General features: G+C 43.5%; 1 protein-coding gene across 1 annotated transcript; it reads left to right on the plus strand.

Moving 5' to 3' along the window:
* Nucleotides 1-285: 285 nt before the first annotated feature.
* Nucleotides 286-27,260, plus strand: ajap1 (adherens junctions associated protein 1). The gene is made up of 5 exons (XM_076102093.1): nt 286-404; nt 10,213-10,976; nt 24,917-25,004; nt 25,143-25,385; nt 27,188-27,260. The coding sequence occupies exons 1-5, from the start codon at nt 286-288 to the stop codon at nt 27,258-27,260; spliced, it is 1,287 nt and encodes a 428-aa protein (XP_075958208.1).

Raw genomic sequence — 27,260 nt, forward strand, 5'->3', positions numbered from 1 at the left:
TAGAAGTGTGTGGGAGAGACACGGATACCATAGTTCAGCGTGTAAATGCTCTATCAATTGCCAGTGCTACCCTTAAAAAACAAACCTGCTGGTTATTTGTTGTAACTGAATTATTGGCACAAGGCTGAACAGCAGCACCTTTCCCAGGGGAGAGGAAAAAAAACCCACTGAGAGGTTTCAAACCACCGATGGAAGACAGTGTCTGCCATCTCACCCGGCTTTTCATCAGCGGTGGAGTCACCTTCTTCAACGTGGCACCTTTTCAATGGCTGTGTTGGCTCGAAAATGATGTGTACTCAGTGGCAGGGTGGCGAGGACCGTGCTGATAAAACTGCCATTGATGGCAGCGTGGGGACGCAGAGCGAGCGGATTGAAGAAGGCATGCCCTTTTTCACCTCCCTCAGGTGAGAGGCCCATCTGCTGAGGCCTCACTTCCGCAAAACTCCCCACAAGTTCTAATTAAGACCTACTTTGCACAAGTGATCACAGTGCGATGGTGACACAGGAAGTGGGCCAGAGATACGGTGCGGAACACAATAATTAGGTGCAGAGATAATAGTTTTGTTTTACTGGGTCTAACATGACGCTAATCCTTCATTAGCCCCTTGTACTCTCGTGACAATAATTTATACACACTATAAGGAAAGAAGCTCGCTCTAAACTGAGACATTTTTAATAGCCCTATGTGTAGTGCTTCTTTAACGTATTCTCTGCTGTTTTTCCACTCTTTGTTAACCTTGACTTCTTATGATTACTAAAACATTGAGGCTCTTGTGAAGGATTTTTGAAACGGCTTCAGAAGAGCTTTTAAAGTTGGCCTCATTTACAGAGACAATATCCTGCCCTTTGTTTCTTTGCTTATCTCGGCCCCGCTGGCACAGGGTTTGCAGAAACGCCGCGCATAATAGCCTACACAGCACTCAACCACTTTGATCTTTTCTGGGGGAAGACAATCATCAAGCCCTGGGCCTTGCTGGCCTTCTTGAACATGCTTGACATGTTGCAAGCCTCAAGTATGTGATGAGTTTCCTCGTCTTGGGGATAAAATGGTGATGGTGACTGGATAAAACAGGTCACATACTGTCCGATTAGGTGTAGATACTGCTGATTTGATCTGTATTTACTTCTCCAAATTAATATCATGCTCAGGTAGCAGTACCGGGAAGAGAGGACAGCAGCTGTCTGCATTTCCAACAAGAAAACACATCTGCTAACGTTAGGTCAACATTAATTTAATTACCTCCGCAGGGTTCGTCTGTTTGTTTGTACACGCATTACAGTACGTTTCATTTTCATTAACATTGTAAGATAGGGCGTTTGTGCTACATTCACACCCCTTCAATTCGGAACAACAGCTCAGAAACAGCTACCATGTTGTTTAAGCAGTTAAATACAACAAGCTAATGAACACACCAGAGTCACAAGAACGACTTCCCAACTCTGGAAAAAGAGACCATCCGAGGAGCACCTGAATGCACCATCGCCTGCGCTCTCCGTGTGGCGAGTGTCATTCTAGTTTTCTTCTAAACTTCTTCAAACTGATCCCAGTGGCGGTGTGTTTGTGTCCAGCACAGGATCTGCAGCTTTTTAATCTGTGCTTGCTGCCTTTCCTAAACTGTGCGGCTGGCCCACTGGTGCCAAACGTCAACTTCTGCTGCAGCTGACTGTCTGATATCGAGGGCTGTGGGGTTTTTGGCAGGCAGTCGTTTCTTGCAAAAATCCCCAAAGTAAAATTACAAAATAAGTTACGATGTTTCATGGTGTTCAGTTTTATTCTATCAACACAGACAGCAGGTCAAACAGATGTGACTTCTCTACTCTGCTGGTGAAACGGTGTGCGTGCGCATTTTTACTTCACACAGTTTTATGATTTTGAAAGTTTTGTCAACATTTACACATTATTCTGTGGAAGCTCCACCATTTAACCCTCAACTTACCAACAAATGTAACATACGAGGACGACCTAGTGAATAGACAGAGCTACTGTAACTACTGAAAGAATAAACTACTGTAAGGAACAACCATCAGCAAGATGTTAACTTCTTCTTCAAAACATCGGTTGCATAATTAATGTCATCTGAAGATAAAAGAAGATTATAATCGTTTCATCTGTTTTATCTGTTCATATTTAGATATTAAATCTGCGTAAACTTCGGCTGGGGGTGGGGCGAGAACAATATGAAGCGTTGAAGGTTGTACTTGTAGTACCAGCAAGAACTTCAATCTACTTTCACCCCTGATGTTTCACCCAAAATGCATGAAGCGTATTAATATCAAAAGTAGCCTAACAGCTTCTATGGAGCAATACTCAGTGAACTGAACACCAGCCCAAAATAGGTCAAAACATTGACCGGGTTACAATCCATACGACCACTTTGCCTGTGATTCCACAGTCTGTATAGTAAACATGTATGACTCACATGCACACACAAAGGTTAGCTAACTGTGCATCATATCACTGCTGACATACGTACACATGATATGAGTCATGCATCAGAGTTACTGCAGGGATGGTGCAGTTGTACTCGTACAAAGTGAAGCACAGAACTTAGAGTAACATGATAAATGGGCCGTCATGGGATTTTCACTGCAGCTGATTTGTAACTCCTGACCTGATTTTACACCCTGAACCATTTCATGCTCTCCTTGGCATTTTCAGTGTTGGTGATCTGCATTGCATCTGACAAATGTAACATTCACGTGACTTCACTTTGCACAGAGCCTACTGCAACGTATGGACGGCCTGTTGCCGCCTACCGAGATACATTAAAATCAGCTTCAAACATCTGCACATGAGGCCGTTGCGCTGATGCTACACATGAAGGAGAGGGAGGGAAATGTAATTACTTCATCTGGAGTGCATTAGTCATTGTGCTGCCGATAAAACGAGAACCCTCAAAAGTGCTCCGGCCGAATTCACGGATCACGAGAGAGTGAGAAACATAACAGGCCGGCCATAAAACAGCGCAATCCACAGTAGGGCACTTCACAACAATGTGACATGTGGGACGTAGACAACATCCTCTTCTGCAAAGCAACCTGTACCTTCAAGGCATAGCTCTCCGTGTGAATGGCCCTTTTCATTAACCGCTCTCACCCTTTGCTCAAGCATTTGATTCAGGATTATACTCTGAATGTTTTTCACAGACTTCAAAGGCTATTCTTTCATTCATTTTGGTCTTTTGATGGCATTATGTTGGTTGTATGAAGTGTCCAGTTACGAGGGCAGGTAAATTGTATTAAGTGCCGTGTGCAACGGATTACTCAGTCTCATGTTTTTCCCTGTTTGCGCAGCAGTGCAGCGTGGGTTTTGAAGAGGAAACTGACAGGGAAACAGAAAAAAATATCCTCTTTGGTTACAGCATTAGTGAGACTGACGCCGTGTGCTTAAACTCTGCTGGCAACGGCTTCGATCCTACTTTGTATGTTTTTTAACAGCATTCTGGCCATAGGCATGTTGTAAATGTAGTTGCAGAATGTTATTTATTGATGACTAACTCTAGAATGCAATTAAGATGAATAAATCAGCTTGAGTCGTATGATATTTTGATTAAAAAAAAGGGAAACCCTAATTATGCGCGGCAGACCGCAGTTCGCAAGCATGAAGATCATGTGTTTAATTTGCAGTGCCTGTCAGGGCCTAATCCTAACCCCCTTAACAGTGGCATTTGTAGGAAGCTGCAGAATAAGTTGGAAGTAGATTTACCGAATATAGTACAGCTTAAATTGGCACAGAGAGGAGAGAGAGGAGTGAAGCCTGGTGAACCCTCCTCGAGGGAATTTTCGTATTTGGCCCGAGAAGCATAATCCAAATATATTGCTCCGAAATATCACATCTCACATACACTGTTACATCACGTGCTTTCTGTTGAAACTCTACATTGCTTCAGGTTGATGAAGGACAGCCGAGGTTGAGATCACACACACAGACACGCGTGCACACGCACACACACACTCACGCACACAGTGTTCCTCTCAGTTCTGGCTATAATTGTGTATATAAATGTGTAGTTGAACATATGGCAGGCATCTTGGTCCGCGGATCAATAGGTACAAGAAACAATGAGAGATAACAGCAAACTTGACTTGTACAAAAAATATTATGTTTGTGTGTCGGCTCCAGGAGTGTGTATGTGTGAGATTTTTAATTTTTTTTTGTATGCCTGGTGCGTCTGTGAGCAGAAGCCCAGGCTGCCTCTTTCATCTGCTGTCTGTCATGTCCTGGTTAAAATCATCATTCCAGCAAGTCTTTTGCTGACCTTCAAACCTGACTCCTCCAGGCCAACAGGCTAATTAACGGTTCTCTCCATAACTTCACAGAGTAATTTCACCCCCCGTATGTCTGGCTGTAGAACGGACTCGGCATATTGAGATCCAGGACTTGAAAGCAGCCAGTTGGGTCAAAGAATACGGCCCGAATAACGCATATAAAGTAGCTTACAATCAACTTCAACTTCCCCCAGTCTTCCAATAAACATGTGCATAGGGACGTGTCCTCCTCCTCTCGCAACACACCAGTTGTTCAATTTTTCAGCTAAATGCAGTTCTTCACTGAAAACCCATCTGCCTGTGTGCCCCGCAGGACGATCACTACGCTTTGTGATGATAAAAATGTGAGGCGCTGGACAGCACGCGCCATCTTGTTGAGGCTTAACTATACACTGAAGTTCGTAATGACGCCATGATGGAGCATGTGCTCACAAAATAGGACACCAGACACACATTCCCACCAGAAAGCAATCTGGTATGTTCACACTGTGAACGCTGCACTTTGTCAGCCATCTGTGCAGTACACTTCTGAATTATACTTTCATTATGTGGGATGTCAAAGAATATTAGAAAGTTGCTTTTACATGATGAAACTTTATGTCTTAGGAATTATTATTTCCAGTCCAATTTATCTGCAGCACGAGCTGTTCTTTTTGTTTATAATTGTACTCCATGTCAACATTGAACATGTAAGCACCAATACAGTACTTTACTGGTGTATGTAGACTGGTCAATGTGTTACCATGTTACTGAGGGTACCATAATGAATGCTGCCTGATACTGGCTTATTTTAAACTAATTTAAGAAACGCTAGCAATCATTTAATTATTGTTACTTACAGTTATGTATGACAATTCTGAAAAAAGACTGACATTGTTAAAAAGAATATAGTAAGAGTTCAGCCTCTTATTTTGTAATATTGATCATAGACTATATAAAAAGTGGACGTAGTCAACCTGACATCACTCACAGGTTTGTGGACTACGATTTTGAAGCCGTTTTGAAGCCATCTTGGTTTATTTGGAACCAGAAGTGATAGGAGAGGGAGGAGCTAAGTTCAACCAAACGCTGAATGAGACATTTTCAGGCATTTCAGGCAGACTGAAAAGACACTGTGACAGGGTTAAAGTTGTAAGATGAAAACACGTACAACTTCCAGATGGGACGACGTGGTAGCAACCTGTCAATCACAAGGTAGCCCCCCCCCCCGCTTAAAACACACCGTGCTATTTTACTCTAAAGCGGACCGTAAATGTAGTTAGTTTAGCTCAGCAATAGGCTAACAGATTAGAGCTGTTGACTCTACTTTGTGCTTCAGTCTAATAATATCTGTTAATTAGCTACCTAATACTTAAATTACACAATTAGTGAAGTCATTACATAATGCATTATTTGTTGTTTGCATAGATAATTGAATGCGTTGTTGTGTTAGAGCACTCGGAATTGCAACCTGCAGCGTGTTGGCGAACATGATTCCTCAATGGGACCTGAGTGTGTGACATCCTCCTTCTACAATAGGCAGTTATTAGGACATGTCCTACTGTAGCACGGTAAACACAGGTGTAATTCATTAAATAAATGATGGTCCCATTCTATTTCGTGTGTCACAGTGAGCCAGCATGCAGAGCACCAGGGCCAACCTAATGGAGCAGGGCCGTGCTTAATGCTATTAACACCTGTGTTTACCCTGCAATGTCAAATACATTGTATTTGTGGTTGGGTGTCAGCTAATAAACATCAGGGTGTCAATGCTTCAACAGTAGGCACATTGTGTGAGATGAACAACGACAGGGAAAATATATTAATACATGAAATGACTAATAATTCATTGCAACTAGACTTTTAGAATTAAGTTAACTGATGTGTGCATACGTTCATAAATATATACATTACTCAAAGACACAATGTTGACTCGGAATTAGTACCTGGAACATTTGAATGACGAATACACCATCTGGTTTACTAAGAGTTGTATTAACTGTGTCATTTAGGCATGATGTTAATTAATCACCTCGATCTGTGTTTATGCTCATTAATTAACACATAATTAAACACAAAGCAAGTAATCAACAATGCAGGGACACAATACAGCTGCCATAAAAATAATTAGGATATTAAGGAACAGAAATTATTCAGATTAGGTTAACAGACTAATGGGAAAGCTCATATACCACATACACTTTTATATATATATATATGTATATATATATATATATATATATTCATATATATACACTGGCGCTGGCCAGCAATTGTAGTTTTTAACATTTCTGGACAGATTATTCATGTTTTAATGGAAGGCTCCTCACAACAGTGCGTCTTGATTGATTGTGGTACTGAAGAGGATGTCGGTGCAGCTGTAAAAACTACCATGATTAATATTTGATATCACTGCTTAGCTTACTGTTGGGGAAAGACAAGAACCATTTTGAATTTTTTAGCATCAAAGCTCCTCTCACTTTTTCGAAATGTTGTGTTGGGAGTTTAAATCATTGCAATGTTACACCTATAAAACAATCTGTACCCAGCTTGATTTCATCGTCAGCGCTCTGCGGCTTTCATTCAGCTGTTGCCGTTTTAATCGCGTTAATGTCTATTTCACACTACATAACTTTTTTCACTCGCCACCTGCCGAGATCTGAAGCAAATCGGCATTGGACCAAAGTTGTGCTGCACCTAAGGTGTGGGATGTTTGCATGAACAAACATAACACAGAGGCTGTGTTCAAAATGGCATACAAATGTTTGCATTGTTCACACTCAATGAGTATCTACTGCGTACGGCCTCCTAAACCAACAATTAGTGAGATTTTATCTGCAGACTATTCACACTGAAGCATGCTCAAGCGATGGCCGGGCCGGTCTCGAGGCAGTCAGCCAGCGGCTCCGTCACAGCTCCAGAAACGTTGCAGCAAATAACGGGCATTATTTGGATGACCTGACCACGGTTTATTTATTCCCTGAAAACAGTATTAAAACTTAATAATAACCAATAATAACAGGGCCAGTCTCAATGCACCGATTCACCTCAATTCTGTATTATTATGGGTTTTCTCTCTGGTCAGTTAACTCTTGTTGCCATGGCTGCTCTGAAGTCTTCCTCATTGTTGTGTCCATGTTTAAACCCCACAGGGTATTAAAGCGAGGTGCTTAAAGGGTATCTGTTTAAATGACTAATGAGGACAACAGGTTTTGGCATTGGTCCAGTATTGAGGAATAATGCAAACAGCAACTGCGAAATGAGCAGCGACAGAAAGTGAGCAGCGTTAATGTACCATTCCGTACACTAAAAGTGTTGTTTTTGCCACTCAGATTGTTGTTATAAGAGTCTGACAACATTATGGAAGAGACCTTACAGAGGCATAAAACGTGTTTCTTGCCTTTCGCTTGATCCAGTGTGTTTGTTATTGTGCCCAAGTCCCGCTCAAGGAGAAGTCATGTTTTTGCTACAGGTGGCCGACTCCTCCACATTGTCGAAATCATCTTAATATTCAGGCGTGACATTGGAAATATTTTAGATAAGCTACTCTTTCTATACTCCTACACGTCAAACTTTCGGCACTCAGGTTTCCACCGCTGTCTTCCGGCAACTATTCACCTCGCGAGGTCTCAGAACGAGACTTCCCCTTGAGCAAGACTCCATGATTTCAGACACTAATAACAATAACAATGGGAGCCTGTCATGGCAAAAGCAAACATTTAAGTGGACGAAAGTGACGAAGCCAGCCTGCCCCAATAGGATTACATTGCAGGCCATGAGCAGCTTCCGTCCATGTTGAAAAATACCGAAGTTACCCTTTAACAAACAAGCTTTACAGCTCTTCTTTTCATCCTGCTCCAGATCACATTATGTATGATGAGTGACACCACTTCCCTGATCAGATCTTGCATTAATGTGACACGGAGAGTTAAACTTGAGTCTCCTCCAGTGTGTTGATTGGTGAGGTGCCAGGATCTCAGTCTGAGGTCACAGCCAAAACACAAGTTATGATGACCCATATTTTTAACTGTCCTTAATACACTGACCTTGTCTCTGCTCTTTAATGACCACATCAGTCACCATTTACGGCTCAATCAAAATGCCATTCTGCATTATTTATCAGTTAGGGGTTTGCTGGTCCTGCACAAGTCAAATAAAAAGTGGGCTGAATAATAACAACATGGTTCAGAATCACTCCTTGTGTGTATAGAAATGTTGACCCAACATCACTTGAATTGTCTTAAGTCCTTTTGTTCTTTTATTAGTTTGCACAATTATGCCTGCATTTAAATTTAGCAGCATGTCAACGACTGATGAGAGCATGAATCAGCATGTTTCGACTTGTCTTAAATGTCAACGGTATTTTGTAACTACTCACTAAACCATAAAACTCAGTCACATAAAAACATTGTGTGCAGAAAAAGACATTGGGGCTCTCTTTTTTTGAAAATAATCAAGTTTGAATGAATTAGAACTTATATGTAATTTGTTTAAATAAATTGAAATGCGATCCACGAATATCCTAAATGTTGCTGTTACTGAAGAGACAAACCAACATCACTCTCAGGCGGTTGCATTTTTACAAATTCTACATATAGCCTCTATTCTTGTTCACACATCAAATCCAAATCATTTTTTACACATTTTGTGCAAACAAAGAGAACAAGAACAGCCTTAGTTTACTGACAGGATATCAGGGCATGCAAGTGGTCGGATGGATTGAATTTCTTATTAAAATGTACATCCAATGATATTTTAAATCTATAGCAGAGCAGTTATAATACATCACATCACTCGGTGTGAAATTTCACAGAGTTTACTGCGATCTTTACTGACTGTCTCTCATTTGCCGAACATTCACATTCAAACACGATGACGTAGGTCTGCGTGTGAGAAGAATCACCTCTGACTTGTATCGCACTCGCAAAACCCCCGCCTTCCCAACAGTAGTCCAGCTTGTCTTGTCAAACGTCCCTCCAGTACAGCTAGACGATAGTTAGAGACCTGCAAGAACATGACTCGGCGATTATACGAACTACGGACATCGTTGTGTCGCCTCTGACAGCCGATGAACCCATTCACACTTTTCCATCCGTCATCACCTCTGTGACGCTTCCAAAATGAGTCCTCGGCGTGGGCTTAAATTGGCCAAGGACAGCAGAGATGAAAGATAGCCCATAATGAGGTTTCTCCCTCAGGAATCAATGTGTAGCTTTGTTCCAGGGGCCACTGAAGGTTGTCTGTAAAAATCAGTCTGCTGCAGGGTCCCGGCCTGAGCAGCCAGCCTATCTATCACCTTGCCATCTTGTTGATGAACAGACGTCAGGTTCATACAATAACAAAGGGCATTATTTGGACATACTTTGGTTTTGAATACGTTAATGCGGTAGCTGTGTAGGTGAAGGTTTCTGCGATACTCTTGTCGCGCTGTGTCTTCTGCTGGCCTTGCGTGTTACCTCCCTGATCATTGCGCTGCATAATCAAATCGCCCTTTGGGAATCAGATGACTTTGTTTCGGAGGGAGATAATGCAGAATATGATGATCAGCTAAACCAGGCCTGACCTTGTGTGTCGGCCTAATCGTCCCCGGATTGATATGAATCTGTAACATCAAGGATAAGTCATCACTGCTTTTAACTGCTGAGAGCAAAGAGTGCAAATCCATAATCTTTCACATGTTGTACAACGTTTACTTTGTGCCCCGACCTTTACGCCGCAATTCAAGAGGCGCTCCGCGAAGCTAATTATCATCGAAGCTTAATTGAGTCGGAGCTGAAGAAGTTGCGGAGTAGAACTTTGCTGGGATTGCAAAATGGAGGGTGAATACTGATGTGAATCTTTACAACTGACCACTAACTTGAAGGTGGGAGACGGAGACAACCCGATTAGTACGGTTTGAACATATAGTGAACATACAATGAATCTAAAATGCCTTCTCTCCTTCACTTTCTCCCTTCTCTGCAGTCCGTCTGCTTTGAGGCCAGGCAGCTGTGTGGGGCACCGGGTGTGGATCCTGCTGGCCATGACCCACCTCACCCTGGACTTCTCCGTGTGCAGCCCCCTAAGTCAGGGCATCGGGGTCAAACTCACGCCAAAAGCGGTGCCTCGTTCTCGACCTCGCTGGCAGCCGCTGTGGGACGCGCCCAACAAGCTTCACTGGAGAACGGTGAGCCCGTTGGCCCGCCGCCTTCTCAGCCCTATTCCTCCTCCACCCCAAGACAACAGGGCAGGGGTAGGGCCAAAGGTCAAGGGCCAAAAGCATCGGAAGCCAGCACATAAAGGACAAGCGGCGTGTAAGGAGTGCCGGTTGAGATACTCTCAAATGGAGACGAGTGATCCTTTGGCTGTAATAGCGGGGGCTCCGGCAGCTTTGTCTGGCGGGAGCAGAGGAGACGCAGTGAGGTTGTTACTTAGAGCCAGGAGGCAGCTCAAATGGGACAGCTATGACAAGTCTCAGGAGGGCCGGACTACCACAGTGGCTGGATTTATCGACTGGGGACCCACGGGGACAGATAGCGTAGATGACAACGGCAAACAGGATCCCAACGCAACGCTGTCCACCAAGGTCTCAACCACCACAGTGGCCACAACCCCTAGCACTACAACCAGGCTGTCCCAAAGGACTTTCACTGTGGTGACCACACCAGAGCCCAAGAGGCTAAGCACCACCAAGGCCAGTGTCGGCTCCGGGGAGACTGTCAAACCTAAGCCATATGGGGAGACACCAGGTAAGACATAAAACAGCTTCACGGCTCATCATCTATCATGAATTCCATGGTTACTATGAAATCATTCTTTGAGCTGCCTTTGTTGCATCTTTTTTGCTTCAGTCACATTTAACATTCACCCTTCAATACAGAACAGATGCTGTAAAGATTTCCATTTAGTTCTGTTCTGCAGGTTGTCATTTTAACGAAACAGTAGCTCACTTCACCTTTAACGAGAGACAAATTACAAATTCATGAAATCATTACTGAAAACAGATAAGAAACCTGCATGGCATACAAATGAACTCCATGGATTTCATCCAGATAAATAAGCTCCTGCTCTGCAAAGTTCATACGACCTCATTTGTTCATGCGATGGTCAAGTTTGTACCACATTTATAAATGGGCCTTTTGTCACAGTGTGACAAACTCAAGACAAAGCAACTGAATCAGGAATGTTCAGAGCATCAACTGAATGTTTGCCATTGTGAAGGTTGGAAGGACAAATAAAGGAGTCCTTCCATTCTAACAAGTCAATATGTAAGACTAAACTTCAACAAACTAATATAATAATGATATTTAAAGGGCACACGGGGTTAGGGTTAGGGGTTTTCTCTAATTATATTGCAAACTCTTTTCTACCTTTTCACTGTCGCACACGACTAATGATATAATTATCTCTGATATAATATCGCAGCTTGGGAAACCAGCACCTTATTCACAGAGTATGCCCTTGACCACACTGTTCTGCTCGTGCCTCACTTACTGTACATGACCACGTGTGGTTTTTATGGATAGTAGTCCCAGTGCAGCGAACACACAAGCCTCCCAGCCAGACATATTGGATTTACCATTTCATTAAGTCCATGAGGAACACGGCGCTTTAAATGGACCATACAGGTAGTCATAAAACACAAGTCATGTTTAACAACTTGTGAAGCAAGCACTATGCTAATTGCACCTTTCCCCATTTGGTGCATTAATATGAATGTCATAAAATTAGGCAGCTAACAGTAACGGTGATCAAAAGTCCTTGGCCACCTCCTACTCAATTACAATGAAAAATGTCTTAAAGCACAGCGGAATGTGGAAATGTACAGTAGAAGTTCTGCTGTTGAAAAATAGTCCTCGCTCTGAAAAATGAAAGAAATATCTACATTGCCTTAATTATGAAGCCTAAATAAATTCACGTGACAATTCACCTGTGTTGTTTTAGGACTTTACTGTTGTCTCAGTCCAAACACTTGAGTTATACTGTTTGGAGATGTGGAGAGTTTTTGGGGGGTTTTGTGGAGCCGTACTGAGATGACCGTACCAACCTTTATAGTTTTGATGGAAGCTTAGCTGCATGCATAGGTCACGTCAAGCTGTGAGTTTGACGGTCCTAAATGGGAACAAGGGTTGGGCATTATGTTCAAAATCAGCCCAACAAATGGAAATTGCCGATATGTTTGTGTTCGAGTTTGCTACGTTCCACAAGTTCTCTCAGCAAATAAATAATCAAAATAAACTCACATTAACTATCTTCCTCATTAAACAGAAAAATACAACCGTACAGCTTCTGAATCTCACTGTAAAACACTCTTAATTCAAACTCGACAGAAACTAAATAAAACTCAACAAACCATGTTGCTCCAACAATCACCGACTCACTGAGTGAAAATATGTTGGCTCTACATGTTGTTTTTACACGCTGCCTCTCTCTCTGGCTGCTGAGCAGTGTCTCATACTTGCTCTTCGGAGGCAGACCATTAAATAAAAATATAAAAATATATTGCAAAAAAACAAACAAACAAGGATGTCATCAATCGCACATATATTTGTCCAATCATCCAACCCCCAAGCAACCGTTGAAGCTGATTGCTGTTCATGTTAAAAAAGAGAAACACTCAGATTCTTAAATGGGAACAGAAATGATCATAAAAGTAGGTTTTAATGTTAGCGGTATAAATCCATATTGTGCTATGGTGACGGAGGTGTGTATATTGAATGTGAAATGAAGTGGCAGCATGTAATTGCCTTGTCAGCAATGTTGTGATCCCTTTATTTTCTTTTGATTGGGAGGTGAGTGCGTGACCACCGAGTGATTCAAGACGATGGCTTCATATTTTATCCTGGAAGGAACTCTGATGAGGAAAAGAGAGGTCTGGTTCCTCAGACTGGGTGCACATTATTATATCAATAAGCAGACTGTGTCTCATCAGAGCAGATCAAAAGAATGTCTTCTCAAAGCAAAGCCCGGTGCTTAAATGCTGCAGAAAACGTTCCTTTTTCCTTCACAACACATTAACCCGTGTCTGCCTCATATTGGCCCCAAGGCAAGACATAATTACCACACCGACAGCACAGCATTGGATCGCTGATAAAAGGAAACTATTAGCGAAGGAGAGGTGCTTCACTCCGTCTCTTTCTTTTATCTTTCCTGCTTTGTCTTTGAAGATGTTTATGGATACATTGCATTCAATCTAAGTCTGATTATGGAAACTTAGGTAGGAAAAACTCAAGTGAACGTCTTAAACTGATGATGTTAATCAGGTGATAATCAGAGCTCATAACTATTCAACTCCACTGGATTCCTGCTCTTGTGATTTATTATGGCATGTATTCAGTCCAATCGAGAAATACTTTGTCCCTTATGGAATAATTTAAGCAAAGTGTCTTTGCAAACAACTGAGGAAAGAGGACACACACACACACACAACTAATATCTATTATATAATATAGAGAAACTCTCTCTACTTTATCTGAAATGTTGTGTTGTTTTTTTAAAAGGAAGGATAGTTATTACATTTTCTGGCTTAAAGGATGGCTCATATTTACTTGTACTCACCTTGTACTACACAGTGTAATAACATGGCTACATTGTGGTTTTATCGTGCAATGCGGTCTCGAATGCATCTTGGTTGCATTTACACTTTACTTTTGTGATATCAAGAGAGAGAGAGCAAGGGAAATGTTATTTTGGACCTCGGGAGATCATTTTCACTGCATATTAAAATATTTATGTTAACATCCTTTTAACCTGCATACTTTTAGTGGGTAATTGAGTTGACATAGTCATCCTAATTAAACAGTAAATTCCCAACATCAAATAGCTGCCTCAGTGAAACGACTTCATTACAAATTGTATGGCAGTGCTTAAGACAAAGGGCTACTTCGGCAGTGCTGAAAGAGGTTCTCTGGTTCTTATGGCGAGTGAACTTCCATTCAATTGCGCTGAATTCTAAATTCAGAGCGTATCTATTTCCTCCACACAGCTTCTCAACATGGCAACGGCTGAGCCAGCGGCCCGCAGCACAACATCGCTAACGCTGCAAACAACGGCAGAGGTGCTGACAGTTTGAGAGACGGTGTTTACCTGAGGGGGAGCCAGAGGGTGGGCGCTACACTGCCGTGACAACGCCGTCGGTCAGGATGGCCTTAACAGCTGTAACCGCCTCAAGAGCACAGTGCAGAGCGGAGGCCAAGAGCTAGCCAGTGGGGCACGTTCACGTGCACCGACATACACTCAAAGCACGACCGATTCGGCTATGTAAACAAAGCACACAGAGGGAGACCGAATGCTCTGCTCGGGTAGACATTACTCCAATATATCTTTATAATGATGCTCTGAATATTATTCAAACAAACCTTAAAGGCTGACTTTGGGAGTTATGCTGGTGCACATGCACACCATGTCATGATAATGGAGATGTATTACACTGAAAATGTATAAGCGGTTCAAATACTGCTCATACATTCCAACTACGAGTGTTCAAATACAAGAGGGGCAGGGTGCGAAACATGCAGCTCCGTGAACACCAGGTGATCGGTGCCCCACGTGAACGGGTGAACGTCAAAATCATGCGCTTTAAATACTGTTGCAATTCCTCACTATTTGATTAATCCCAGTAATCAGAGAATCAGTGTGCAAGGGAGCTGCTCCGTGTCTATCTGCTCTGTGTCTATCTGCTCCGTGTCTATCTGCTCTGTGTCTATCTGCTCTGTGTCTATCTGCTCCGTGTCTATCTGCTCTGTGTCTATCTGCTCTGTGTCTATCTGCTCCGTGTCTATCTGCTCTGTGTCTATCTGCTCCGTGTCTATCTGCTCCGTGTCTATCTGCTCCGTGTCTATCTGCTCCGTGTCTATCTGCTCCGTGTCTATCTGTCTCTCTATCCAGCTGTCTCTCTGTCCAGCTGTCGCTCCGTGTCTATCTGATCCGTGTCTATCTGCTCTGTGTCTATCTGCTCTGTGTCTATCTGCTCCGTGTCTATCTGCTCTGTGTCTATCTGCTCTGTGTCTATCTGCTCCGTGTCTATCTGCTCTGTGTCTATCTGCTCCGTGTCTATCTGCTCCGTGTCTATCTGCTCCGTGTCTATCTGCTCCGTGTCTATCTGCTCCGTGTCTATCTGTCTCTCTATCCAGCTGTCTCTCTGTCCAGCTGTCGCTCCGTGTCTATCTGATCCGTGTCTAGCTGCTCCATGTCTATCTGTCTCTCCGTCCAGCTGTCTCTCTGTCCAGTTGTCTCTCTGTCATCCAGCATCTCAGACAGAAAGGCCTCAGCTCAGAGAACACCTCTGGGAGAAATGCACCCAGCCACCCTGACGTCACAGCTAATTGTAATCTAAAAGCGCTGATGTAGAAATGACAGGTGACACAAAAACATGTCTATTATGGGCAGAACTTCAACCAACAATTACTATGTTAATATACTATGGAACTCAAAAATGTTAGTATCTACTTATCCCGTTCAGAATAGTGTGGAACCTATTCTGTATGTTGGGTTCCTTTTATTAATAGCAAATACGTTACCTGGATATGACCTATTTCTGTTTCCTTATACAACTAAATTAGAATAGCTGTTTTTGGTAAGAATAATACACATAATGAATTCCACATAAACGTTCTGGCCACTGCAGCTCAGAAGATGCATATATGTGTTTGTATCATTGCAAGTCAGGCTCTCGGGAACTGTGGGATTACAGCAGGAACATCTAGCCCAGCAATAAACGGTCTGCATGAACTAATTCACTCTGACTCATGAATACTGTGGGCAACCAGCACAAATTCAAGCCATTAGTGTACTTTGTCTCAGCCACATAAGGCATGTGATGTGAGTATTATGACCGTAATCATCTCACACTGTGTGTGTGTGTGGGTGTGTGCACATCACTGTCAAACATGAATGCAAGTGGTTGTTTGTGGAAGGAAGTAGAGAGCAGAGGAGGAAAGGATTTCTCACATAGAAGTGCAGCACAGTCGTCTAAATCTTCCACTTTCTCACTCGACTGTGGTCTAATGTAATCATTAATACATCGAGTGGTGATGCATCTCTGACAGCCTGTTGCATCCGTCTCACCATGAAGGCAGAAAAGACTTGCAGCGAGCGCCAGAGCCCAGCGGACAAGTTGCCAAAGTTTCCTGCCTCCTAAAATAAAATGTCTCCTCACATTAAGTCCGAACACACACACACACACACACACGTTGGACTAACTAGGCAGAATCTGATCATCCAGAGTCTCCTCATTAATTTACCTCTTTTTGTCTCTGTGCAGAGGAGTTTCACCATGCTCAGATACTCACTCACTCGTTTTATTATCACCATGTATGTGATGCCAGCTAGGCCCAGTCGAGCCAACACAGTCTGTGTGTTGTTGGTAACCGTAGTCAGACATTATTTTTCCGTCAATATTACTGTGATTTGATGCGTTTTGTCCCCTAAGAAGGAACATTTGCAATGTGACTTGATTGTAAAGTATTCTGACTGTTGAGTGTGAATAAGGTCAGCCAGTATAATTAGTTTTGGGGGTATAACATAAGAACAAATCTGCAACAGTTGTGTTATAGAAAACTTGATTTACCTATAATGCCTGATGCTATGTTTGGAGCAGACATGGTCCATGGACTTTAAATCCTCACAAACCATGTTTCATTAGTCTTTCTTCTGTGACATTTTGCCCACCAGTTTGGCTTGTTCGGACACCAACTGTGTAATGACACTGAGTACATGACAACTCGCCACAGCTCGTCTGTGTTGCACTTATTGACTGCAGGCTATGTGTCTTTACTCCCACTCACCGTTGGCATTGAGAGTGCAGGACAACCAAAGGGACAACTCCTTCTGTTGTTGCAGAAAATCCAACAAGTTCACACCCTTTCCCGGGACAAAGACGTTGATGTGGCTTGTAATCAGTGAAAAAGGCCTTTCTGTGCAATTTATAGTTTGATTTTCTTTTGCACATTTAGTATGCACAGTTTTCCAATGAACAGTGTCAGCACATAGAACTTAGTTGTCATTTGGAAAAGCAGCGTCGCTGAAGGTGGCTGTAATTCCGTAATCAGGCACTGTGCCATGTTGAAATAGCCCAGCAGGCCACTGGTCGGAGTACTAAAGCAGCCATGATAATTCAGCCTTGGTGGTTAATAACTTAAACGTACATGTGATTCCCTGTGTTGAGACCGTGTGCATTGTCAGCCTCAGAGTGTTGCTCGTGCATATCTTACTCCGTCAGGAGTTTGTCTGGATGATGCAGCGCTTAGCGGAGGCCTCCTGCTGATCCTGCTCTCACAGCGCTCTGGACATACAGGAGGTGGGAGGAGGAGGAGGTGGTGGTGAGGGGGGAAAGGGGGGGGGTATAGCTGTGGTGCCTCCAGATGCTCGCTGATTGTTCCCGGTGACTGTGCTGCTAGTAACTGCGACCCCCCTCTACTCTACGCAGATGGAGCTGTCAGCTCCATTATGGCTACGAGATGATTAAAGCTGCAGTCAGTAGAGCCACTACTGATAACTTAGGTCTCGTTAGACGGTCTGAGGCAGGCTTGTGTGGAGGAAGCAAAAGGTACCATGTGTTCCTGATCGATACTGTAGAGACATTTTAAACAAATGAAAAACAAATGTGGTACCAAAAAAAAAGAAATTAGTATTGTATATTACTACTTGTAAACTGTTTTAGTCACATATCTGAGCCATACACATCATAGAGTGCAGAAACAGAATAATAAAAAGCTATCAATCCACAGAACCGTAACAAGTGGCAATAACAGGAACCAATAACGCTCTCTCTCTCCTTACCAGTATCTCCCTCCATCTCCCCTCTCTCTCGCCCACACGCACATTTCATTGTTCATTTTTCATTTCAGGGTTGTTCAGAAAAGCACTTCCCTACTTTTGACTGTCATTAGCCAGAATTTTTGAAAACCTCCTAAAGCCGTGTTCAGCCCTGTTTTTGCCATTTCCGGATTGTATCTAGATTGATTTTAGGAAATATGAAAAGCAAAAAAGAATACATGAAATGTAATTTTTGCAAATTGGATACAAAGCACATTTGGAATTTTTGGTTTGAGATTCCAATCAGATTTCTACGGCTGCATCTCAGCTGACGCTCTGTTCGCTGGAAACAGGTTTCAAAGTGCTGAGCACAATCCATGCTGCCACTAGCAGAGCGCTATGGAGGACAGCAACAGTCTACATATTTTGTCATATAGCCGATTTATGTATAAATGGATGTGGCCCACAAGCTGGCAATCGAATAGGCCCACCGTAGAGCCTTACAGTCCTGTCCTGTGGCGTCCTGAAACAGACACGTTTACATCGCTCCAGTAAAAGATGGTATCCGGCGTAAGAGCCAGCAGGTGTTTACAATAAATAGATCCGTCCCGCATCCAGCAATTCACATCACGCGTTCAAGTTTGTGAAAGGAGGGTTGGAGGGTTAAATGAATGGAGTAAATAAGTAAGTCTACATCCACTGTAGTGCAAAGTGAGGACATGTAAAATGTATGTTAAGTGTCCCAGGAATCTATTTTTGAAGAGGCGAGCGCAGTGAACATTGTAATGCAGCATTGTGACCCGCGGTGGACCCGTAGAGGCGTACGATACAGCCTCTTCAACACGGAGAGACACAGGGAGACGGAGAGAAGGCACTTCTCCCAACGGTTACCATGGCAATCCAATAAATTTGCCATTACTCTCTGTATTGACTCTCAAGAAAGTGGGTAAAAATGAATCTGCTTTTCTCGAGCGTTAAATTCTGGACTTAAATGCGGATGCCTGGTGACAAGCGTGCAGAGTCAAACCCCCCCCCCCCCCCCCCCCCCCCCATCGCCTGATTTACAGAAAACTGAGCCAAGAGGAGACGAAGGGGCCAGACTGAGAGATGCTGTTTCACTCTCTGTCTTCATGGCTCGACACATCTGCCTGAAGGAAGAGGAAGTGCAGATGTTGACTGAGACGCTATTTGGATGCAGGAGAGCTTCTGTCAATCCCAGGGGGACAAGGCAGAATTTGAATACGACTTGTTGAAGAGAGACATGACAGAGAGGAAGACGGAGCACGCATTGGAAGTGGACTCGGAGCCAGACAGTGCAGGTGCACGGTGTGTGTTTCCCACTCCAGTCACCTGCTCAACAATTCAGCGAAGCTTTGTTCGCTAAAAAATAACTCCCGTCTCCAACATGACAGTACACAGATTTCAGGATGACTGATTGAAGCCGCTTTAGTAGCAATGCCATTTCACACCCACCCGAAAATTACAGTCATTTCCATTTGTCTGTTGCTAACAGGATGAGCTGCTGTGTGTTCCGAACAAAGGCAGGCACGCGAGACAAGCGCGTCCTCCTGTGAGGGACGCCGTCATAGAAGCAATGGTCTCTTTTCTTCTTGTGGCCGTTCTAACATTTGCCGTCCAGCTTGACTGAGTTACGCGGCGCTGCCGCCTTTGACACCGCGAGAAAAAGGCATGAGAGAGTAATTGTTTCTCTCTCCCTCTCTCTGCACCCTCTTCTTCAATGAGTGTTTTAGATTGCTTGGTGACTCAGTGGAAATCAGCCTGGATTGACACTTTGACACCGACGTTAATTGGCAATTCCTCACCATCAGCACGCCACCTTTGACGGAAGTCTTCCCGCCAGCCTGTCGCGCTCAGGTGCCGGGTTGTAGGAGAGGCCATCTCGGAAAAGGGTCACGCGGCGCATTAGCCTGTATTGATGTGTGGGAGGGAGGTGGCTCAACTTTTGTAAGCCACAGCTATCTGTTTTACAAATGAGGGGCCTTTTTCCACATTTCTTAGGAGCTTTCAAGCCGGTGCTGCGTGGCTTTAGGCACCATTAGCCCTAAATGGCTCTTTGCAATGGCTGCCTGATAGGGCTTACTGCTACATAATGAAGGTCCGGTGAACTCACACACACACACACACACACACACACACACACACACACGCTAAAGACTGACAATAACTCATACATACATGCATACTAATTAAATAGTTTCCTCATCATCTGTCCAGTATTGCCTGATGGCATTGTTACTCAGAGGACAAACTGCCTGCTGTCACATAATTCACCGTGTAAATCGCAGATTTAGGAATTCAGCAAGGTCATGGATGCAGACGCTGAAATTGTCTTTGGTCACTAAAAGTTATGGCCGGCTGTAACAATATGTTCTCATTTGTGGTTTTTTGACTTGGAGCATATGTCCACAAGTACATTCATTTGATATTCAATATGTTGATTTTTTATTGCAGGATGCAGTCTGTCATGAACTTGGCATGTCACATGAATGATGGCTGAATTCCATTTAGCTGCTTGAGTTTCAGGGTCCTGGTATTTGGCATGCCCCCCACTGTCACACTATCATGACTTAAGGCCTTTACACGCCTGGGTTGTGACGAATAAACGATAAGAAAATTTAAAAAAATGAATAATAATAAATAATTTGCATCAGAGGTATTCTGCAGGGAAATAAGTGTTGCTGAAGTAGCAAGAGTTACAGTTTAGACTCAGCTCTGTGTCCCTCACACTGAACGGGCATCTTGGGATTATCTTGTGTCAGTAGAGCAGCTACTAACATGTTATGTTGTTTTTTTAGTTTGATGTAACCAACATCAGCCAATCACTCCCTTGTTTAGGACCAGGACACAACTCAATACATGTGTTAAATCCTGAGTGAAGTCCTCTGACTCCTGAAGCTGCGATGCTTCAGGTGTAAAAATAACATTGACCTTTTCTCACCTTATAACCTTCTGGCAAAGGTGTTAGCAAAACTGGTCGGCATCCAGCAGACTCCAAGTCCAATATGCATTCTCCTTATAGTGCTGTTTTGGTGTCCACCAACCCCTGAGGGAAATATATGGTCCTTTAGCTTCTAGTCGCTAACTGTATCTGCTGTGTGATGCACGCCAGGTAGCACACAGTGGATTTATTGGAGCTTTTCCCCTAAAAAGAGCTGCTTACTGTGTCTGCAAACCAAGTTGATGAGGGCGGTGAGACTGAACCATGAAGGTTGAGGGTTGTAACACTAAAACAATTAGCTAAGAAGGTCAATTAAAGCTGAGGGCAACTGCAGAGTCCTGTTACTATTCTCTGGGGTTGTCACTACCTCTTACAAGTAGTCATTTGATATTTGAATCTGTACTGAGGCAAACATGGTATTACTAAGGATTAATACACATATCTTTGATGTATTCGGCCTGAAAATACTGAGGTAATGTGATGTGACAATGGTAAAAAAACATATTGAGATTACCTGCTAGGCACATTTATTGACCCCACACTGAGTATTTGTGTCTACGCTGGGATTCTTTTATTAAAAGCAGGTAGCAGGGATACATTTCATCTACCCGCCTTGCTTTTCTTTGACGTGTTCATCAAACTGTCATGGCCATGGAGGCAACAACAAAAAAAAAAATCTAATTTATTTCTTGCTGGGAGCAACGATAGGGGCTCAAATCCTGCTGCCACCGAGGTCACGAGCTAGCTGTCCTCTCCTCTCTGTATCTCTTTCTGTCTCCTTCTCTCTCCATCTATCTGCCTCTCAGCCTCTCTTTGTTTGGCAGTGATTTGACCGAACAAAACCTAACCGGGTATATCTCTGAAGCAAGGTAACTGCCAAAGGTGACGTTTCAACCTGACTGCCAGGGCTCAATGAGTTTCAGACGGCCAGGCCAAATCTCCTTCCCTCCAACTGGCAGTCCTGGATGAAAAAAACTCAGATTTGTCAGCCATGTCATTATCTGCTCTATTATCTCGTCACCCTTAAACGTAATGCCCCGAAAATGAGGTTATAATGGACTTAATATTGGTGTTTGTTTGGGCTGGACCTCACATTGTCGTTTTGTGTTTCATTAAAGAGCTGTATGAGGGAACAGTGTACGTATGTTTTGGCTTCAAACGGCAACCTGGAGGAACTCTTAATGAGCTAGTTGGACTTAAATACAATGAGAACATGTAACGGAGTGAACTACACACAGCATGCTCGCGTTTGAGCTGCTAAACATGCGTGCGTTGTGTCCACTGACGTAACATTCGCCAATCGATGGTTGCATGCACTCCTTGACAGTTTGCATTATACTCAGAAGTTCCCCTTGCGTGGGCAGAGGAGTGTCCATTAGAGGTAGGGACAGTGCCCACCCTTATGTAGTGCCACAATGTGATCTCATCAGGGGTGGTATTACAGAACAAATTCGCCAAGTGCACTTTTTCATTTGAAATTTCCTGACTGGGAAGTGCTCCCTTTGACGCCGACATCAATGTGAAACAGAACAATTCTCAGCAGAGAGCTCGGCTATTGATCAAGGTCAGGGGAGAGCTCTATTATTCCTGAACTCGGACAGATGTTAATTTACTACCGAACACTTTCAACCTAACAGCCTCGACGTCAGCCGGAGACGGGCGGAGAGGGAGACGGGGGATATGAGGGAAATGCAAATGACTTGCCAGATAAGTTAATGTGCCTTCGCCGTGGCGAGGGACTCTGATTGCGCTGGGAAGGTAAGGCTTCCCTGAGCCAGCCGGAGATATCATTAATCTAAGGTTGACCTGGCCCAGCCCTCTGCACCGCCCTGCCCGCAGAAGTTTATTATCCAAGAGGAGGCTTGGCGGGCAGCAGGCAGGCAGAGGAGAGGCCGCATGCTTTTCCAAAACGACTGAGCAGCACTTCCTTTTGAGCCTTTCCGAAAGACAAATTGGCTTGGATCAGCAGCGAGGCAGCTGGCTGATGGAGAGGTGAGATGTATAAGGCACACGTGGGCATTTTCATCATGACGGCTTATATTTTTTGGGTGTTTTATTTCCTCCAACCTCCTGCAGCACGTCACCTGCTGCAGTGTGTCATTGTGTCCTCGTGGCCCTCATGCTGTATCACTCACCCACTCACCCACTCACACACACACACACCGTACAGCACCGTTGAATAGGCTCACACTAATCCTCACTTTAGACATGTACCGCACAGTTTTGTTTGTGGATTACTGTCCTCTGGCAAAAAGTGAGAGATCAGCACACACAGGAGTCTTAAGAGTTTAAATAAGAACAATGCTTTTGTCCTGCAGTCATACAGAACAAAGGGAGCAAGCGGAGAGCCGGTGGTCCACATTCATATCAGCAAAGGATGCATAGTTTAAAGAATAGACATAATTGTCCAAACACCTTTGCAAAACAATGCAATGAACCAGATACCTGTCACTAAAGTGTGCGGAATGACTTGGTTTGATTATACAGAGGTTGATGGGTTTATTATCCTTCTTAAATCAAAAGTCACCAGTGAAAGTGAGAGTTTGAACAAGTTGTCAACCATTGTCTCTGCTGTCCTTTTGATAGCACTGTAATTGGGTTTTAATTTGTCCAATAATGATTTTTTAAATAATGGGGCAGACAAGTGCAAGTAGATCTTAAACAGCCCGTGCATTATGAATATTAAGTGGGTGACCGCTGGATGAGTCCTGGCTGGAGCTACTTTTTTTTACCACTGTCACATATTATCTGCAGTTCACACACTTACTTTAGTACATAGCATGACTTTACCACAGACATACTGTCATCAATTAGCTCTCCTAGGATGTAGCAGGGTGACAAAGCAGCATTATTCAATATTTTAATATTTACAAGGGATCAAATGACTTTGTGCATCAGTTCCCCTCAGCTTTACGCAGCAGTTTAGCTCATTGTTTGGTTTTAAGCCACTGTGTGCTCCAAACAACGCACATGCAAAGTGTTATGACTAGCAGGTGAACATAGCAGAGCATTTCACAGCTCAAGAGTCCGATATTTTTCTTAGCAGTAGGTCGAGACCAAAGCAGAGCCGAACAGAGAGGGAATATTGCGTTCAGAAAGTCAGTGGACACATTGTAAAATTGATATCGACCCAAAATAACAAAACAAGGTAGAAGGCAAATTCTGTGAATGGTGTAGTTTGACAAGATGTGAGTTGTGCAAGCAGTGCTGACGCATTTATTTTCTTTTTTACAATTTTGCGCTTCAAGCTGGTTTAATCCACATAAAATGTGTTTATGATTGTCGTATCGTCCGTGTCAAGTTTTGGCAATACGACAATCCTGTACTCATTTACACATTTAGTTATGTGTTTCTTTATGTTGGTATTAAAGCCGTTTTAAATTCAGTGTGTAATAAACACTTCCAGAGTCTTAAATGCACTTCATTTATGCTCTGTCAAACAAACCAGCTTCACTGCTTACTTACTGTGTCCCTCCTCTGCCCTGCGTAAACATGCCTTCCTTCCCAAAGCGCTCAGACTACCTATCAGCAACACCTGTTGATCAAATATCTGATTTGATACAGCGTATCAAACAACCTGCTCCCACTTAATGTTTGAATAAAATCCACAGAAGTACGTTCAGGGGAAAAAAGGTTACAAAGAGAGACAAATAACAATAAAACTGGGAATAATACGTTTTATAAGTACTTCGAGAAAACTTGGTTATCCATTACAGTTGGCTGTACTGTCATGGAATAATTCATATTCCTCTTAAATAATGAATAGCAGTGGATGACAGTGTCATCAATACTTACTGAAGAGCAAAATGTCACCCTCTTCCTTTTCAAGAGAGCCGCCCTGAGTACTTAGTAGAGTGTGTACAGCACAGAGCAGAGGAGTGGAGTGCATGGCTCTGTGCTGTGGGCAACAGGAGCCAAACAATGTCCTCAACAAATCTAATCCTCTTGCTCTCGTGTTGATTTTTCTCTTTGCAGGTTTGGCAGTTCACCAGATAATCACAATCACTGTGTCTCTCATTATGGTTATCGCAGCCTTGATCACAACACTCGTCCTTAAAAACTGGTAGGAAAGATTCCTTTACTTTGAAATTCATTAACTGCACCAGCTCACACGTTTGCCTGGAAATCCTGGCAGACGATCCAGCAGGGTACACGGTATGATTTTATGTTTGTTTCTTGTCTTTGGTGCGTGTTTTTGTAGCTGTGCGCAGTCGGGAAATGGCCGCCACAATAGCCATCAGCGCAAGATCCACCAGCAGGAAGAAAGCTGCCAAAACCTGACAGACTTCACCCCGGCCCGGGTGCCCAGCAAGGTGGACATATTCACTGCCTACAACGACAGCCTGCAGTGCTCACACGAGTGCGTCCGGACTGCCGTGCCCATCTACACTGATGAGATGATCCAGCAGACGCCTGTCTACAAGACTGCTTACAACGGGAACAGGTATGCCGGCTCAGGGCTGTTTATAGCACAATGCGGATGCACATTGGAGCATTAGTGCAGTCAGCCAGCACTGGAAACACACAGACACTTTATGTCCACTACAGTTATTATCCTTGATTTTATTAGAGGCTGGAATGGCTGGAATGTTAAAAGAATAAAAGAAAAGACGCAGAAGAAGAATGAAACTGCACTTTTTACAGCAGAGCCAACTCTAAGAGGCGTTTCAAACACCCACTGAAACGGGCAATGTTCATAAAGTAAAGGCCGTGCCTCACACCGTCATTTCACACTTTAAAACATCCTGGTATTTCTTCCAGTGACCAATTATGTTAACTAATGTCAGATGAAACAAATCATGTTTAAAAACTTAAATATAATGTTATGTAATGAATTCTTAATTAGTTTAGTTCTGACCAGTCAGGAATAAGCACGTTTTTTACATTTTCATAGCTATTTACAGACTGTGTGGGCTAAGATGCACAAGAAGCCTAATTCTCCTTTACAATGATTTATCACATAACTCATTAAAATATGCAATAATTGAGAACAGTGTATACGAATATAATAGTGGCATTAGAATGTTCCAGACATTGCTGCGATCGGTGATCAGCATCTCTTACTGCCCCCCCCCCCCCCCCCATTCAAAGCAGTCTGGAATTGGACCTGGTTAAGAAATCAGTGTATGTTTCCTAATAATAGTAATGGTTTTATGAGGGGATCCATGTCTTTATAACTTTCCCATGAAATGATGTCTCATCGTTATCGGTGCATCTCTAGCTTGGATTCCTCCCACTCGTCCCCGTGCGTGTGCTGTTCCTCTGAACCACAATCAGCTCCAGTCAGAGGTTTGTTTCCCTTAACGCTGCCGCCCATCGCCCCGTTCCTCCTCCTTCAGCCCAACACCTGCCTCAAGCTGCACACGAAACGCTGAACCTACCAGTGATTTCCGTGGTTGTGCACCGAGTCCATTGATAGATGTGCTGTAGGCAACAGGAAGCCTTGACGGTGCCATATTCTGTCTAACGGATCCTTCTGACAGCCTTTCATGGCAGACAGTATATACTGTATATATATGTGATATCAGCAATCTGCACACAACACATCCCATGTTTACCAACCCAGCTAATACGTGCTGCTTCATACCACAAGATGCAACACCGGTGAGTCATCGGTGTGTTTGCATATCGCTGAGTTGAAATCGCTTCTCTCTGCGGGGGAAGACGTGTCTCTCTCTGTGGTATAATCTGACATGGCAGGTGTGTTTTTCCACAGAAATCAGGCATAAACTTTCATTTGTATGTAGCGTAACAATACGCTTTGTAGAGTTTCGACAGTGTTTATTGTCTGAGTGGATAACAGCAACAGTCACCGAAGCTGCGGGGCCAGCAAAGATGGTCACACTTACTCTGCGTATCCAAAACCCTGTAACAGATTCATTATGCTGGCAGCGAGGATAGGATCATTCATCTGGTGTAAAGAGTCCAAAGTGTCTGTATTTATTTATTTAAAGTCATGGAAGGGATGGCCACATTTTCAGCAACATTATTGCTGATAATCCAGGATTTCCAGAGGCTCCAGTATGCGATTATCTCTGTTGTGTTGGTCTGTGACCGATGGTACCGTGTCCACAGAGGCGCTAAAGGTTTGATTGCTACAGCAGGTCTGTGAGAGGATCTACGGAGTCCTTGGAAAACAGCTATCAGCGCGCCTGCTCAGCAAATAACGTCCCTTCAGAATATAAATATGAAAGCTGTCAAACTGCCATCCGTCAGTATTAACGTTCCCGCCTCTTTATCCCGCAGGCCCTCCCCCACTGAAAGACAGCTGATTCCTGTGGCCTTCGTGTCAGAGAAATGGTTCGAGATCTCTTGTTGA

Source organism: Anarhichas minor, unplaced genomic scaffold, assembly GCF_050575085.1.
Source record: "Anarhichas minor isolate MPS153535 unplaced genomic scaffold, ASM5057508v1 ptg000003l, whole genome shotgun sequence".
Classification (NCBI taxonomy): Eukaryota; Metazoa; Chordata; class Actinopteri; order Perciformes; family Anarhichadidae; genus Anarhichas; species Anarhichas minor.